This window comes from Paralichthys olivaceus, chromosome 16 (assembly GCF_024713975.1).
Source record: "Paralichthys olivaceus isolate ysfri-2021 chromosome 16, ASM2471397v2, whole genome shotgun sequence".
Taxonomy (NCBI): Eukaryota; Metazoa; Chordata; class Actinopteri; order Pleuronectiformes; family Paralichthyidae; genus Paralichthys; species Paralichthys olivaceus.
This window is the reverse complement of record NC_091108.1, coordinates 5,306,545-5,320,344: the sequence shown is the minus strand read 5'-3', so window position 1 is coordinate 5,320,344 and position 13,800 is coordinate 5,306,545. Positions and strand designations below refer to the sequence as shown.

Below are 13,800 nucleotides of genomic sequence, written 5' to 3'. Positions count from 1 at the left end.
AAGCAAACAGCTGTTGAGTCTTATTGTTTAATTTATTATCATATGACTCTATTATTTTAATGGGAGGAAAAATTATTTGTCGTCACACAGAGGATGTACGGAAAGTTTTTCGCTTATAGTTTTACACCTGTACATGTTTTACTGTTAATGCTGAACCTGACACACACTACGCATCCATTCATGGTACCTGTCTGAACCCAACTGCTATAATTGTCTCATCAAACACAATTATCCCATGTCTGAAACAATCAATACATTTTAGAGATGCTAATGTGTGTGTGCATGTTTGTGTGTTATAGTGAGAATGTCCTTGAGGACGAGGACGACTTGTACGCGGTGGTCTACGGGCTGGAGGAGGACTGCACAGGTGGAGAGATCTACGAAGATCTCATGAGGACTGAGCAGCCTCCCCCACTGGTACCACACACACACACACACACACACACACACACACACACACACACACACACACACACACACACACACACACACACACACACACACACACACACACACACACACACAGTATGCTGTTGGATTTAAATGTTGCAAAACCTTTACATGGAAATTTCTCACCTAAACATATAGTCATAACAGTATAGTAGTCACAAGGTAAAAGAGTACATATGTTATCTTATTTTTACTATATCTTTAAATAAACAATTACATATAAGTACTCATAATGCAAACAGACCCCTCCCCCAGGGAAATTTCATTCAAATTCATTCTTTATATCATATTAGTGGATAATTGTTAAAGATGGGTGAAGATGAAAGCAGCCTTTTAATATTGTAACTAATACAAGTGTAGAGAACCATTATAATCATAGTATTTGATATCCTAATCTATAACAATGACATGTTGTATATAATATCGGTACATAAAATGACTTACTATACATTTCACATAAACGTGGTAGATGATCTTTAATGAAATGCGATACAGTACAAATATCAGATGGGATAAAATGGATTCAAATAAAAAAGAATCTGCACGTACTGAATATTTCACTTTCTTCACGACGGAAGTAAACGAGCAAAAAAAACATGAAGAAGCAAAACCACACGTTTCTCCATCAGACAGTTATAAATGTGAAAAATGTTCTGAGATGTGCGTCTCTTCAGAAGCAGGCGGGGGTCGATGTGCGGATCTGCTGCCTGACAGAGATCAAACAGACGGAGGAGAAATACACGGAGACGTTGGAGTCCATCGAGAAGGTTCTGAACCTCGTCTGCATCTACATCACATACTGTTAGATGTCCTGTTAAATTCTTTCTACTCTGGTCGGAATTGAGCAAGTCATTAGTATTATTTCAACAGCACATCATCCAGCAAACTTAGCGCAACATTTCTCTGTGTGAGGGAGATTCACATTTCTCAATTTCCTATTAGCGTGGTATCTACCATCTGATATGAAGCTGGTTTCAGTTTGAGTTTAACCACAGCTGTTTAGTTTGTAGTCTCAGTCAGTTAGAGATTGTATTTATTGTATTGTTTTCCCCCCCCAGTATTTCCTGAATCCTCTCACCAAGTTCTTCTCTGCGGCTGAAATCGACAGGATTTTTCTCAACATTCCTGTAAGTCCCACAACTTTCCCTTGTTGTCACAAAACATTAAAAACTAAGATGACGCGCATAACCTCCGCCAAGGCCCTGCAGTCCCCCCACATTTCACCCACTCATAGATGACAGTCCCCTAAATGTGCCTGATTATTTTTCCATCTTGATCCATGAATTATTCCCTGGGACACTGATGGGTTCTTCTTTGACATATACTGCATCCCACCTGTAGGTTTCATGGTAATTTATCCAGTGTTTGTGTAATCCTGCTTACAGACAAACCAACAAAGACTTAACAGTTGTGAAAACATAACCTCCTTGGCGGACGTAACAAAATGTTTCTGACCACTGACAGCTTCTCTGTCTTTTGCAGGACCTGGTTAAAGTTCACAAGAGCCTGATGGTTGATGTGCAGGATTCCATCTTGAACAAAAACGCCTTAAATCTCTACCAGATTTTCCTCAGCTACAAAGAGAGGTATTCATGAACACCAGTCATTCATATTTATCGTGAGGTTGCAGGCGAAAGCATGAAAGAGCATCGTTAATGCAGCTTCTCTCCAAGTCAACATGTTGTGTAAGGCCTGTGAGGTGTGTTCACGTGGAAGTCAAAGAGGCCACCGATGGAAACATTTTATTGGCTGGCAGTAACATCTCGTTAGGGACCAGAAAAATGAGTGCAGGGAGATTTCTTTTCTTTTTGGATCTTGAGAATGTTGAGACAACCCAGCGGCTGTCTCTGTTAAAAAGACTCTGACTCTGGACAGTTTATGATACAAAGTTCTGTCTGAGTTGTTTATAACATTCTTGATGAAGGTACAACATAATTCACACATTGCGTTTGATTGTTTCCTGCTCATGTTCGATAAAGGATGTTGTTGTCAGTACTATAAATAATTCTTATATGTTGTATAAACCTTGTTTGAGCTCTCACTTCACGGCCTTTCCTCTGAATTGTAGACTGCTCATTTATGGCATCTACTGCAGTCGGGTGGAGATCGCCATCGCTGTTTTAGACCTCATCAGCAAAGAGAAAGAGGACGTTCGACTGAAGCTGGAGGTTTGACACCTGAAGAAGCTGCCTCACTTACACACACATATCTCGTTTTACAGTGACCCCCAGTGTTTATTTTGTGCACTACACATACAGTGTGGCATTTTTTTTATTGCATGGTTTGTGGGTAAGAATTGCTAAACAATTGCTGCTAAAAGAAAATGTAAGGAAAAAAGAAACCAAGCTATACATCACAACTGCTCTTAGAATACAGTTGAATATACAAAATAATACAAACTAGGCCTCACTCATCCTCACAACCTCACAATTTTCTCAAACTCTGGGTTTTAATCATTTCGTTGCCCTAAAATAACACAAGAGCAGAACAAAGCTGTGGCAAATACATAGTTTTGTGCCCTGGTAGACCCATGCTTGTGAAAAATGTCAGTATCGTAAAATAAAATGACACAAACGTGTTGTATTTATTCCAGGAGTGCTCCAAAAGGGCCAACAATGGGAAGTTTACACTGAGGGACCTGCTGGTGGTTCCGATGCAGAGAGTCTTGAAGTACCATCTGCTTCTTCAGGTAAAGAGATTCTGTTGCTGTGTCTGTCTGAGATGATGGTGATTGATTTGTTGTGGAAGATATTTTTTTATGCATCACACTTTAGATATATCTCGGCAGTGCTGCATGTATCCACATTGCACAGATATTACCTTCTGTTGGAGGGACTCAAACTTTCATGTTTGTTGCATACATTCATATTTTATTTCTTTTATCAATGATTAGTGCAAATTTTCTTCATCGAGAGGTTTTGTCATCTTTAAATCAGCCGATTAAACTTGCAGGATGTTTTAAATGTGTCCACTCGATGGCGCCATTGTCCACACATTCCCCCCCCTTCACAGTGTCCAAACAGATCCGCACTGTAAAAAACACCATTGACAATTTCATTTAATCAATTAATCTCAAGACTTCAGTTTACAGAAACAATATAAAAGGATTTTTAGGTAAAGATGTTTCATTTCCAGTGTGTCTCTCATCTAAATACCTGCAATTAGTAATTATATAATAAGACCATATATATATATCTGATAGTTAGTTATAATTTCTATAGTGTCTTGAAGTTCTGTACAGTGTGAGATGATCGCGTATATTTTTTGCTTCCTGTGACAAACAGCTTTTTAAAAAATCCCTGCATTGCCCCCCCCCCCCCCGGTCACTGTGACGTCTCCCCTGGTTAGTATGAACCAGAGGCCAGTGTATGGCTGGCAGTGCAGATCAGGACAATGACTGAAGAGCAGTTTTAAATGGTTGTAGAGAGTAATGGTCTAAATGGTGAGTGTTCTCAGTCACGCCCTACCCTGGGGAGGCACTTTGGGAAGGGGCAAAAAGAAGGGAATAAAGGGAAGAGGAGGAGGTGAAGCGGAAATTAAGTGAGAGTGGATGCGACAGCGCTTTAGCTTCTAAAACACAGAGGAATAGTTAATCTCTTGTTTTTGTTTCATTTGTAATAAAGGGCAAACACGCCTATCTTTTGATATTAAACATATAATGTACAAATTACCATTTATAATGAAGTGTTGTTTTTCTGCTGCTTGGCTGCATGTGTTTAGAAGTAATGAAGAAGAAGAATGATGCGGTTATTTTCTTTCTTACTGACATGGTGAGAGTGGTGTCACACGTGGAACATAATCATGTTATCACACTGACATGGACCAGTGTGAGTGTCTCGTTTTCTGTCTGACTTGTGTTAATGAAACCGGTCTTCCACACGAGACTCTGGACAGATTTCATCAACAGATCGGTTCCTCTGTGCAGGCCACTGTCTCCAAATACACTCCCATGTGTTGATTAATCAAAAGAACACGTGTGCGGCGGGGTGATACCATCAGAACGTCCATGTTTTTATACTTCTTATAATAATAATAAAAGAAACCTTTTCTTTTTCAGTAACAATTTGGGAAGTGACAACAAGAGCAGATCATGACGAGTGTGTTCAAATATACTTTGTATGGTATTACCTGAAGAATATGAAATATTTATATGTCTAATGTAAACTAAAAAATGTGCTGTCTTCTGAGTACAAAATGAGAACAACATGACACAACAAGTCTTCTTCTCATCGAATCAAAATGCAGAGTCACGTGTTCGTCTGAATGTGGTCCATCATGTCCTCTCTGTTCTCCTCCGTCAGGAGTTAGTCAAACACACCCACGATGCTGCTGACAAGAGTAACCTGAAGATCGCTCTCGACGCCATGAAAGTAAGTGCAGGGCTTTATCGTGTAATCACAGTGATTTCAACTTGTTACCAGCAGCAGGCTGATTTAGCAGATAATTCCAAAATCTCTGCCACCGTCAACTGTTATCAGACGGAGAAAAGAAAAAACTCATGCATCATTCATGTTTCACTGCTTCAGACCGGTGTGAATTGATGAAAACTTTACATTTCCATCACATAAGAGCGTGTGAGTGAATGCCCCGAGGAGTCCGCGACAGAAATGCAGCAAATACATAACTTTTGACAATTTGAACACTTGATTCATAATATTTAGATTGAATACATTCTGCGCTCCCAGAGGCTCACAAAACACTCACACAACGTATTTTTGCTTATTTGCTTTCTTGCCAAGTGAAAACTTATCCCCCTCTCATATCTGTGTGTTAAATCTGACTCTGCGGCCGGCAACTGATTCGGTGAGTTTAGCATAGAAAGATGGTTTGTGACACAAAACTATCTGATAAAGACTTTGACTCACAAATCCATCCCCTGAATAAACTGCACTTTTAAACATTATACTGCCTGCAACCTCATTAGGGGGTTTTGGACCATGGTGTTGTTGCGGTCTTCTGTACGCAGCTGAATTTCAAGGGGTTCTTAAATAAATGTAGTTGCTGTGAACTGCAGTCATTTTTTGGGGTCCCTTTTCACCTTAGGGCCCCAGGAAATCGCCTGCTTTGCCTAGCCTGTCGCAACGCCCCTGCACTTATACATTTCTCCCTTATATACAAAGGCTAGAATATCCATGATGTAATTTGGAGCCATGTGTGTGATCTGAGTAACCTACAATGACAAAATCTTCTTTGAGGAAAAATTATTTAGCCTGTATCTTCGACTTTTTAGTTTTCGTCCACGTCCCATTCACTAACATGGAGGAGGCATGTTGGATTTATGCCATCTACGGCAGCCAGTCACCAGGGGGCAATATAAATAACAGGGTTTCACTTTATACAAGCCGTCACGTCATCAATCTTTATATATGTTCTATGTTTCGCACCAAGAAGTATCCAAGTACATGAGGTTTGAATAATCGTGTCTCCCGATATGTTCAAACGATCCCTTTAAATGTAATGTCAATATTTTTACTAATAAATATGTCCAGTGTTTTCTGACGTACATGTATTTCACGACCTCCATACTGAACAGACCTAAACTTACATAGACTACGTGTGTATGATGTGTGTGTGTGTCTGCCCAGGACCTGGCTCAGTATGTCAACGAGGTGAAGAGAGATAATGAGACGCTCAGGGAGATCGACCAGTACCAGAGGTCCATCGAAAACATGGTAAACCAAAAATCTTTTTCCTAAAACTATTAGAAGCTGAGACATTTTACACCTTTATTGTATATTTATAACTTACATTTTCCAAAATGTTTCCATCTAATGACATGAAGCCAGTAATTGATCAGTAAGTCAGTAAGTCCACAGAAAATTACCAAGTTACTATTTTAATGATGAATTGATTATTGTAGTTTAAAAAAAAAGGAAAAAAAGATTATTTTCTTTAAGTTAAATCTCTTAATGTTCCGCCCTTAAATTATTATTTTATTATGCTCTGGGATATTATCAATGGCACATTCACATTATATTATGTTACTGAAATATCTTTACTTGAGAAAACAATCAGTGTGTTAATCAACAGTTAGAATACATCTGCATGTTAATAAATTAATCATTGATGTAATAAAAATCTCAAATTAACTTTTTTATTTCACGTCAGGCAGATGATGTAGCTTTTAGTGTTGATATGAACGTTCCCTCTGGGCCATGTCTGATGTGAGCTGAACTACCACAAAGTTTGGTAACGCAAAAGTAGAACAGGATGTGGGATGTGATAAGAAAGAACCAGCAGCAGAAAAGGAAAACCAGCAGCAGAGGTATCATGGGTAAGAGCATGAGAGCTTGTCAGGCTGTAAAGATCTTCTCCTCGTGTTGATTCAACCAGATTGGTGAATTAAGTGAATGTCATCGGTGATCACAAGATACAACCAGAGGTGATGTCAACACGTTTTACTGAGGAGCTGCAGCAGAGGAGCGATATGAACCAGGAATCTGGTTAGATCTGGTGTTTGGGTTAAATCTCGATGTAGCTGAGACAAATCCGATGTCTGTGTCTAACAGGAAGAAAACAAAATGCACTGGAGACCTTGTGGTTAAAAAACCCACAGCTCAACGATTTTCATGCAAACAAAAACAATACACAGATAATCATTTTTAACAATATGATTCTAGGAGAAGGTCTGATCAAATCAAAAAAAGCTGACAGGACCGAACATGTTGCACATCAGACTTGAGACTAAAGGAGACTGACACTGCAACAGATGCTGTGAAAATGTGTCCTGGTATTCACTTTTATTTTGCTTTCAGAGTCAGTCTCTCATCACCTTTGGACGGCCCAAAGGAGACGGAGAGGTGCGCATGATCTCCAGTGTTGACAAGAGGAAACAAGACAGGTTGTTCTACTTCATTGTCCTTAAAAAGACATTAGAGTATGAGTGAAAGACACAAAAGAATATTACCACTGTCAAAGGAGTTGATAAATACAACTTTAAAAAATCCCTGATGATGTCTGCTATCATAATATACAACAAGCCCCACGATCCATCATTGACTTTGTAATCTATGCAGCTTCATCTAAATGAATATGACTTGTATTATTTACTTGTAATTCGTCACAATAATAATAATACAACGATTTGAATACACAACTTTTTTTTGGACAGACACATCTTTTTATTTGACGTGGCTGTCATTGTTTGCAAGAGACGAGGAGACAACTACGAGATGAAGGACGTGCTCGACCTCAACTACTTCAAGATCACCAACAACCCTATGTCTGACAAAGAGGGGAAAAAGGTCAGTACTCCTCAAATCCATTGACGACTCGCTGGAGTATCCTGGATTCAAATACTTTTATCTTGCACAACGTCATCTGGCGTTTTTATAGCATCAAACCCAAATTACTTGAAAAGTGATCACTTGGACATTCATAAGTGTGGTAATAACTATCTAGAATGTCCTTGTTCGGTCTTCTGGCGCATCCACTATGACCTATACTGCAGCCAGCCACCAGGAGGCAATCAAGATGATTATACTCTTCTTTTGAGGAGCTGTCGTATCATCCATCTTAATGTACTCACTATCTCTCATACCAAGAAAGAACACTAGGAAATGTTTGGCAGCAGCTTTTATTGCTAAAATAATGTTGAATAACTTAGCAGTATCCTCTTATCTGCTGGTGGAGGGTCAGTGGGGTTTTTTCTCCTCACTGGAAACCTGCAAACCTCTGTTTTGACGCCTCATATAGTTTATTCTGCATATGTTTTTTTTTTTTTCTTTTTTGAAAGTCTGCAGGCCGTGTGTAGTGGAGGGGACTTGTTGATGTCTTGTTGATGAATGCTCACAGATGGTTTCCTCTCACTCTGGTGCTGGTTGCTAATGTGAAAGTGACAGCTTGCCAGCATAGGATGGTTCTGTGGTTTTTATCAGAGGGACTCTATTATCATCCTCATTCACCTCATTGTTCAGCCATGATGTATGTGTGCTTGGTGTTTCAGTGTTTGTGTCGGGTATTCACATTGCAAGGATTGGTTTCGTACGTGCATGTTTATGGGCTTGATGCATCTTTTCTGGAAGCGTTAGTCATTATTCATGGTCGTGTCAAACATGATTTCCCAAATTAACCGCATTGTACTTAACATATATGACACGAGCAGTGCAATTTAGCTGCGTATGTTTAGATATGTCAGTACGCTTCATTTTTATCTCATCAACCTTCTAACGAAAAAGCTCCATTAATCACATGCTGCACAAGAAGACACAGACACGTGCAGAAGAAATTATTTGCAGCGAGACAAGAAAAGAAAAGAACAGGAAGAGATGACAGATATTCACCGAGGTACAGATACTGTGGGTACCTTCATCCACCTCACCACACACACACACACACACACACACACACACACACACACACACACACACACACACACCGCAGGACAGAGATGCTAATATCAGGTGATGAATGTGTGCAGTCCTCCAAGGCTGCTTATAGCTATATATCATTTTCTGCTAAATGAAACTTCAGTGTGTGTGTGAATGTGGTGCCACTGAACACCCACACAGTCATCAATGATTTAACACTTCAGAGGGGCTCGAAAAACACTCAGGACTGTGCAGGGCTGGCCAATCGTGCCCATGGGCCAGGCATTTAACCTGTAAGTGGTGCTACTTCCAGGGGTTGAAAACTCTGGCTTTTCTGGATGGTTGCCTCCCTGAATGTATCAGTGAAGAGAAAACAAGCACATATCTGAACACCCTGGCTTTTATTTAATTGATGTTAATGCCTCTATGAAATCTGACAGCAGTAGTTGAGGTCTATGGCAGGTCTTTTTTTGCCTTAAAGCTTATTGGTAATGTTCTAAATGTCGAACTTCTGAGCTCTCTTTTGAACTTCGGTTCCTCTGAGACAGATTAGCAGACTCTGCCTCACTGTCATCACAGCTTAAGTCCTCTTTGGGCTGAATTCTGGTTAAACTACAGCAGCTCTCCTGACGTCGACAAAATCCAACAGCCAACACAGTCTGGCTGCTCTGTGAGCCCGGTGGCACCACAGCACAACAACTAAAGCCAGTGAGGACCGGTGACGCCTTTAATAGCTGCACATCATTGTCTATCATTGATGGCCTGAACAAAATGCCAGTTTGACAGTATGGTGGACAAGGTTCAGAGAGGGGACACATGGGTCTAATTTAGATGACATAACAGGGTTAAGGGAATTTTAAACAAGTTAAAAAACACAACCATGTTTTTAAAGGGGTCAGTTAGGGGGTCTGTATGTTTTTTTTAAAAATAAATCCGCCTTACCAACAAATAGAAAGAAATGTACACAGGAATCTCTTTAAATATTGCTCATGTTAAATTAATACAATTTTGGGCCTCTATCTAATCCTGCTTTCAGACATGCACTGAACTCTGGACATTCTCCTGAGATTATAAATTGCTTTGCACATTTTCCTGAGTTTTTCCTGCCGACCCCCCTTATATGACATTTCTAGCCTTAAAAAGAATAAACGTACAAAAGAATACATATCTCAGGATGAGAAGACGCCGAAGAAGGACAAGGAGATTCAAGAGCTTTTGGCGATGAGGGCCATCGCCGATGTGCTGTAAACAAAAAACATGTTTTACGCAAATTATACTTCATGTCCAGCTCGATCTACCCAGGCAAGATTTAAATTTTGTTATCGATGTTTGAATAACCGTGTGTGGCATTAGCTGTGTCGTGGGGAGTATGGATGGAGTATTTTGGGAGTCCATGACTTCTTTTGCCATATTATCTTGCCACACTGTTCACTTTTGAGGGCTTATCAGGTATATTTGATTTTCTTTCCCATCTTTACAGCCTCACCGCAAATAGCATTTATCCCAGCAGCACCTATTTACATGCCGCTAGTTAAAGAGGATCATGCGCTGTTTACAGCTAAGCCCACAAATACACCAACACAACCCCCCATGGGTTTCGCAGATTTCTGACATGAAAATAAAAAAATAAATTCAGAAAAAGACAGTTCACTTTTAAGTCAGATTGCACTTGCTGGGTAACGTTGCTCACGACTGACCTGCTGTGCAGCCGTCATTGACAGTGTACATACCATGAGATGATCATTACAGTATAAATTTAGACATGGTATTTATAAATATGCAAATGATGCAGCACTTGCATGAAGAAAATACATTTGGTTTGATCGCTGTCCTCTTCTTGACCTCCACAGTGGTGCTACGGGTTCTACGTGACTCACCAGCAGGGGTACAACGGCTTTGAACTCTTTTTCAAGACCAGAGAGCTGAAGAAGAAGTGGCTGGATCAGTTTGAAATGGCCATGTAAGCACACAGAGACACGAACACCACCGTCCAGGCAGATTGTGATCAACACAAAAGACCAGTGTGTGCATCACAGGGAGAAAACACACACTGTGTACTTGTGTGTGTGTGTGTTGTGTTTGTTTGCCTTTGTTTGCGTCCGTGTTATTCCAAGGCCGAGAGAGGTGTTGACTCTTTCATGTGCGCTGTTTGATCAGGTCTTAGCTGTAATCAAGCACACACTGCTGACAACAGTACGATAACACACACACACACACACACACACACACACACACACACACGCACATTAAACACAAACTGTTCCAAAGAGCTATAAACTACAAAGAAGAGGTTCCTCAAATCGGGGCTTTATGGAGGTAAGTTGTTTGTGTTATTTTGCAACAGTAGGACATTTGCGACGGCAGATATCCTCATATTCTCTGGAATGTTGATCAGGGAGAATACGGTGTTGGTTTGAAGTTACACTCTGATTGAATGAGAAATGCTTTTGTGTTTGGAGTGGATATGAATGAAAACAATATCCCTGCTCTGCACGCTGACTCTCTCCTGTGGCCTTCCTGAATTCATTTTCACCTCTAACAGTGTTCGAGGTTGTAACTCATATACATGTATCACAGCAAAACAGTGTGTGGATCATATATATAAAAATTCAGATGCCACGTGTCCCACTACCCAGAAATGAAGTTTATATATGAACAAATGAATAAAAGATACAAACACCACCATCTTGTGCATTTGTTGGGTAGCGAGGTCAATACAGACCAATCATGAGTCAGTCTCAGCTGTCAATCATGACATTTCACCCCGTTTTGATATCATCAAAATCGAATTCACTCCAAACTTACTGGAAAAATTAACACTTTATATACACCAATGTCATAAGAACCACCTTAAATGACAGAAACTGCTTTTAAGAAACAAATATTTGACATGCACTTTGACTTTTGTATATGTTCCATCCACTAACATCGAGGGGGCAGGTTTTATGTCTGAGGAGCTAGCATGTCATCCATCTTCATATACAGTCTATGGTGGGAATGTGCATTAATCAATGCCGAGTTTCAGTCTTTACTCTTTTAGCTTGTGTAGCCATGTACTGAGTGAGGAAACACACGAGCACTTCCCCACTGAGTCCTCGACACTTTCTCAAAACCTCGTCTGTAATTTGAAGAGGGAAATAATCATTTTCACAGCAGTCTTGATTCAGTGTTTTCCTCAGATACAGGGTCTGAGTCAGAAAACAGCTGTGTGCCACAGTGCGCTGGGTAATGACACCAGAACCATTCAGAATGTGAAAATTGTTCCAATGAAGACGATATGGGTAACTGATGAAGGACTCACTTATGGGAGCACTCGGTTTAAGTGGCCTCTAGATGGTGTGTTCAATACAAAAACACATGTTTTCTTTGTTGTGTCAGTCGTGTTTGCTCATGTTCCAGACGGGCTGCGGATTTCTACCTTGCATGTTTCCCTCCTCTCGTGTTTGAACACACACAAATCAAAATTGGATGTGGGCTGATTCAAGTCCTCTTCACGTTGCTCGTACGCATGTGCTGGGGAGGAAAATTCTGTCAGGTGGAGAAAATAAACTGAATAAACTGCCACAAGAAAGTTATCTGATGATTAATTAAGTGGTTTTAATGTTTTACAGATTGAGATCATGTTAGAGGGATTTGTTCCCACGACTGAGACACACAAATTAAATCAGCGAACGGTTTTAGTAATGCGAGCTGCATGGTTGTATAAGGATGGCAATTACGGACTGATGATCAATTGGTTAAATTTTGTACATGCACCCATGGTCTAGATGTCGTTAAATTTTACACACTGAATTTTTAACCATGTTTTTTTCTTATTGTATGTCTCAGATCAAATATCCGACCAGAGAAAGCCAACCACAACTCCCACCAGTTCAAGATGCACACGTTTGAAAGGATCACATCCTGTTGCTTCTGTCACCTCCTGCTCAGGTATGATTCAGGCATCATGCAGCGAGCTCCTTCCACTCGGGATAATTATGTAGCGCTGATGAAGTCCCAGTAGAGTATAAATGTTGTGAAGTGAGTCTGAGACACTGTGCAAATAGAAACTGTCACTATGCATATTGTTCTAAGATGGCAAATCATCATGTTGTCATGTTGTCACTTTTCCTCAGGGTCTTTGCAGGATGTGAAAAATGAAAGCAGCTTATTAGCACTGGGTTTTAATTGAAATGAAATGTTAGTGTACTCTAGTGTTAATGGTATCAGTTCTGTGGTTCAGGGAAGCTGAAGGACATTTCCTGCGTCATTATTCTTCTCTTGAGTGTTCGACAGAAGACGGAAAATCCAAAATGTCAAGGTGTTTCTCTTTAGGTGGCTGATGTCCATGAACTATACCTGTGATTTATTGTTTCCAGGGGCATCTTTAACCAGGGCTATCTCTGCCTTAAATGTGGTCTGGGGGCTCATAAGGAATGTTTGGGTCGACTGGGAGTGTGCGGAAGAACAGGTGAGATGATGGAGACGACCCCAAACTGATTCCTTTTTCACATGTTATCCTGAAAACTCCTTGTCCCTTAAGAGTTATAAATCTGCATATTTTTGTGTGACCTTTACTCTGGCGCCACCATCAGGACAATACATCCACACAAAATATGAAAATCTAAAGGGCAGATCACAATGATATTTACTGAGCACATTCATGCTCGCGAGGGCATCTGCTATTTTTAACTGTATGAGCTTTTCTCTTGCACCACTCACATGTCTGAATGTCAACCATGTACATAACATATCTAACAGCTTGTATTGTTACAAACTGACCTCTCCTTATTTCTCCACTCTCACACTCAAATTTCCCCATCGTAAGAAAATCTCAATTGCACAAACCGTTTTAGCCGAAGTGCCGTGGTCTTTATAAACTCTGAGGCATCACGAGGCTGAGGTTGACAGTTGATGTTGTTTGTCTCTCTCCTCTCTGCAGATTTGGCCAAGCCGAAACCCAAGGTAAGACCTGCACTGATACACTAAAGCTAACTCTTTTGCTTTATAACATAGCAGAAAATGATATAATACACACCCACGCATGCACCGGAGTGTGCCA

General features: G+C 40.3%; 1 protein-coding gene across 7 annotated transcripts in view; it reads left to right on the top strand.

Moving 5' to 3' along the window:
- The window catches only part of LOC109644001 (guanine nucleotide exchange factor VAV3-like), a 42,158-nt gene that overhangs the window by 9,820 nt on the left and 18,538 nt on the right, over positions 1-13,800 (top strand). For 5 of the 7 annotated variants that reach the window (XM_020109289.2, XM_069511840.1, XM_069511837.1 and 2 more), the window contains exons 5-18: positions 300-417; positions 1,125-1,217; positions 1,509-1,577; positions 1,933-2,036; positions 2,519-2,618; positions 3,044-3,139; positions 4,752-4,820; positions 6,036-6,122; positions 7,206-7,291; positions 7,562-7,694; positions 10,610-10,719; positions 12,588-12,689; positions 13,118-13,209; positions 13,681-13,703. In XM_020109289.2, coding sequence (XP_019964848.2) covers positions 300-417; positions 1,125-1,217; positions 1,509-1,577; positions 1,933-2,036; positions 2,519-2,618; positions 3,044-3,139; positions 4,752-4,820; positions 6,036-6,122; positions 7,206-7,291; positions 7,562-7,694; positions 10,610-10,719; positions 12,588-12,689; positions 13,118-13,209; positions 13,681-13,703 — 1,282 coding nt within the window. The remainder of the gene's footprint in view (positions 1-299; positions 418-1,124; positions 1,218-1,508; positions 1,578-1,932; positions 2,037-2,518; positions 2,619-3,043; positions 3,140-4,751; positions 4,821-6,035; positions 6,123-7,205; positions 7,292-7,561; positions 7,695-10,609; positions 10,720-12,587; positions 12,690-13,117; positions 13,210-13,680; positions 13,704-13,800) is intronic. The other 2 variants (XM_069511839.1, XM_069511838.1) reach the window with 1 other exon arrangement.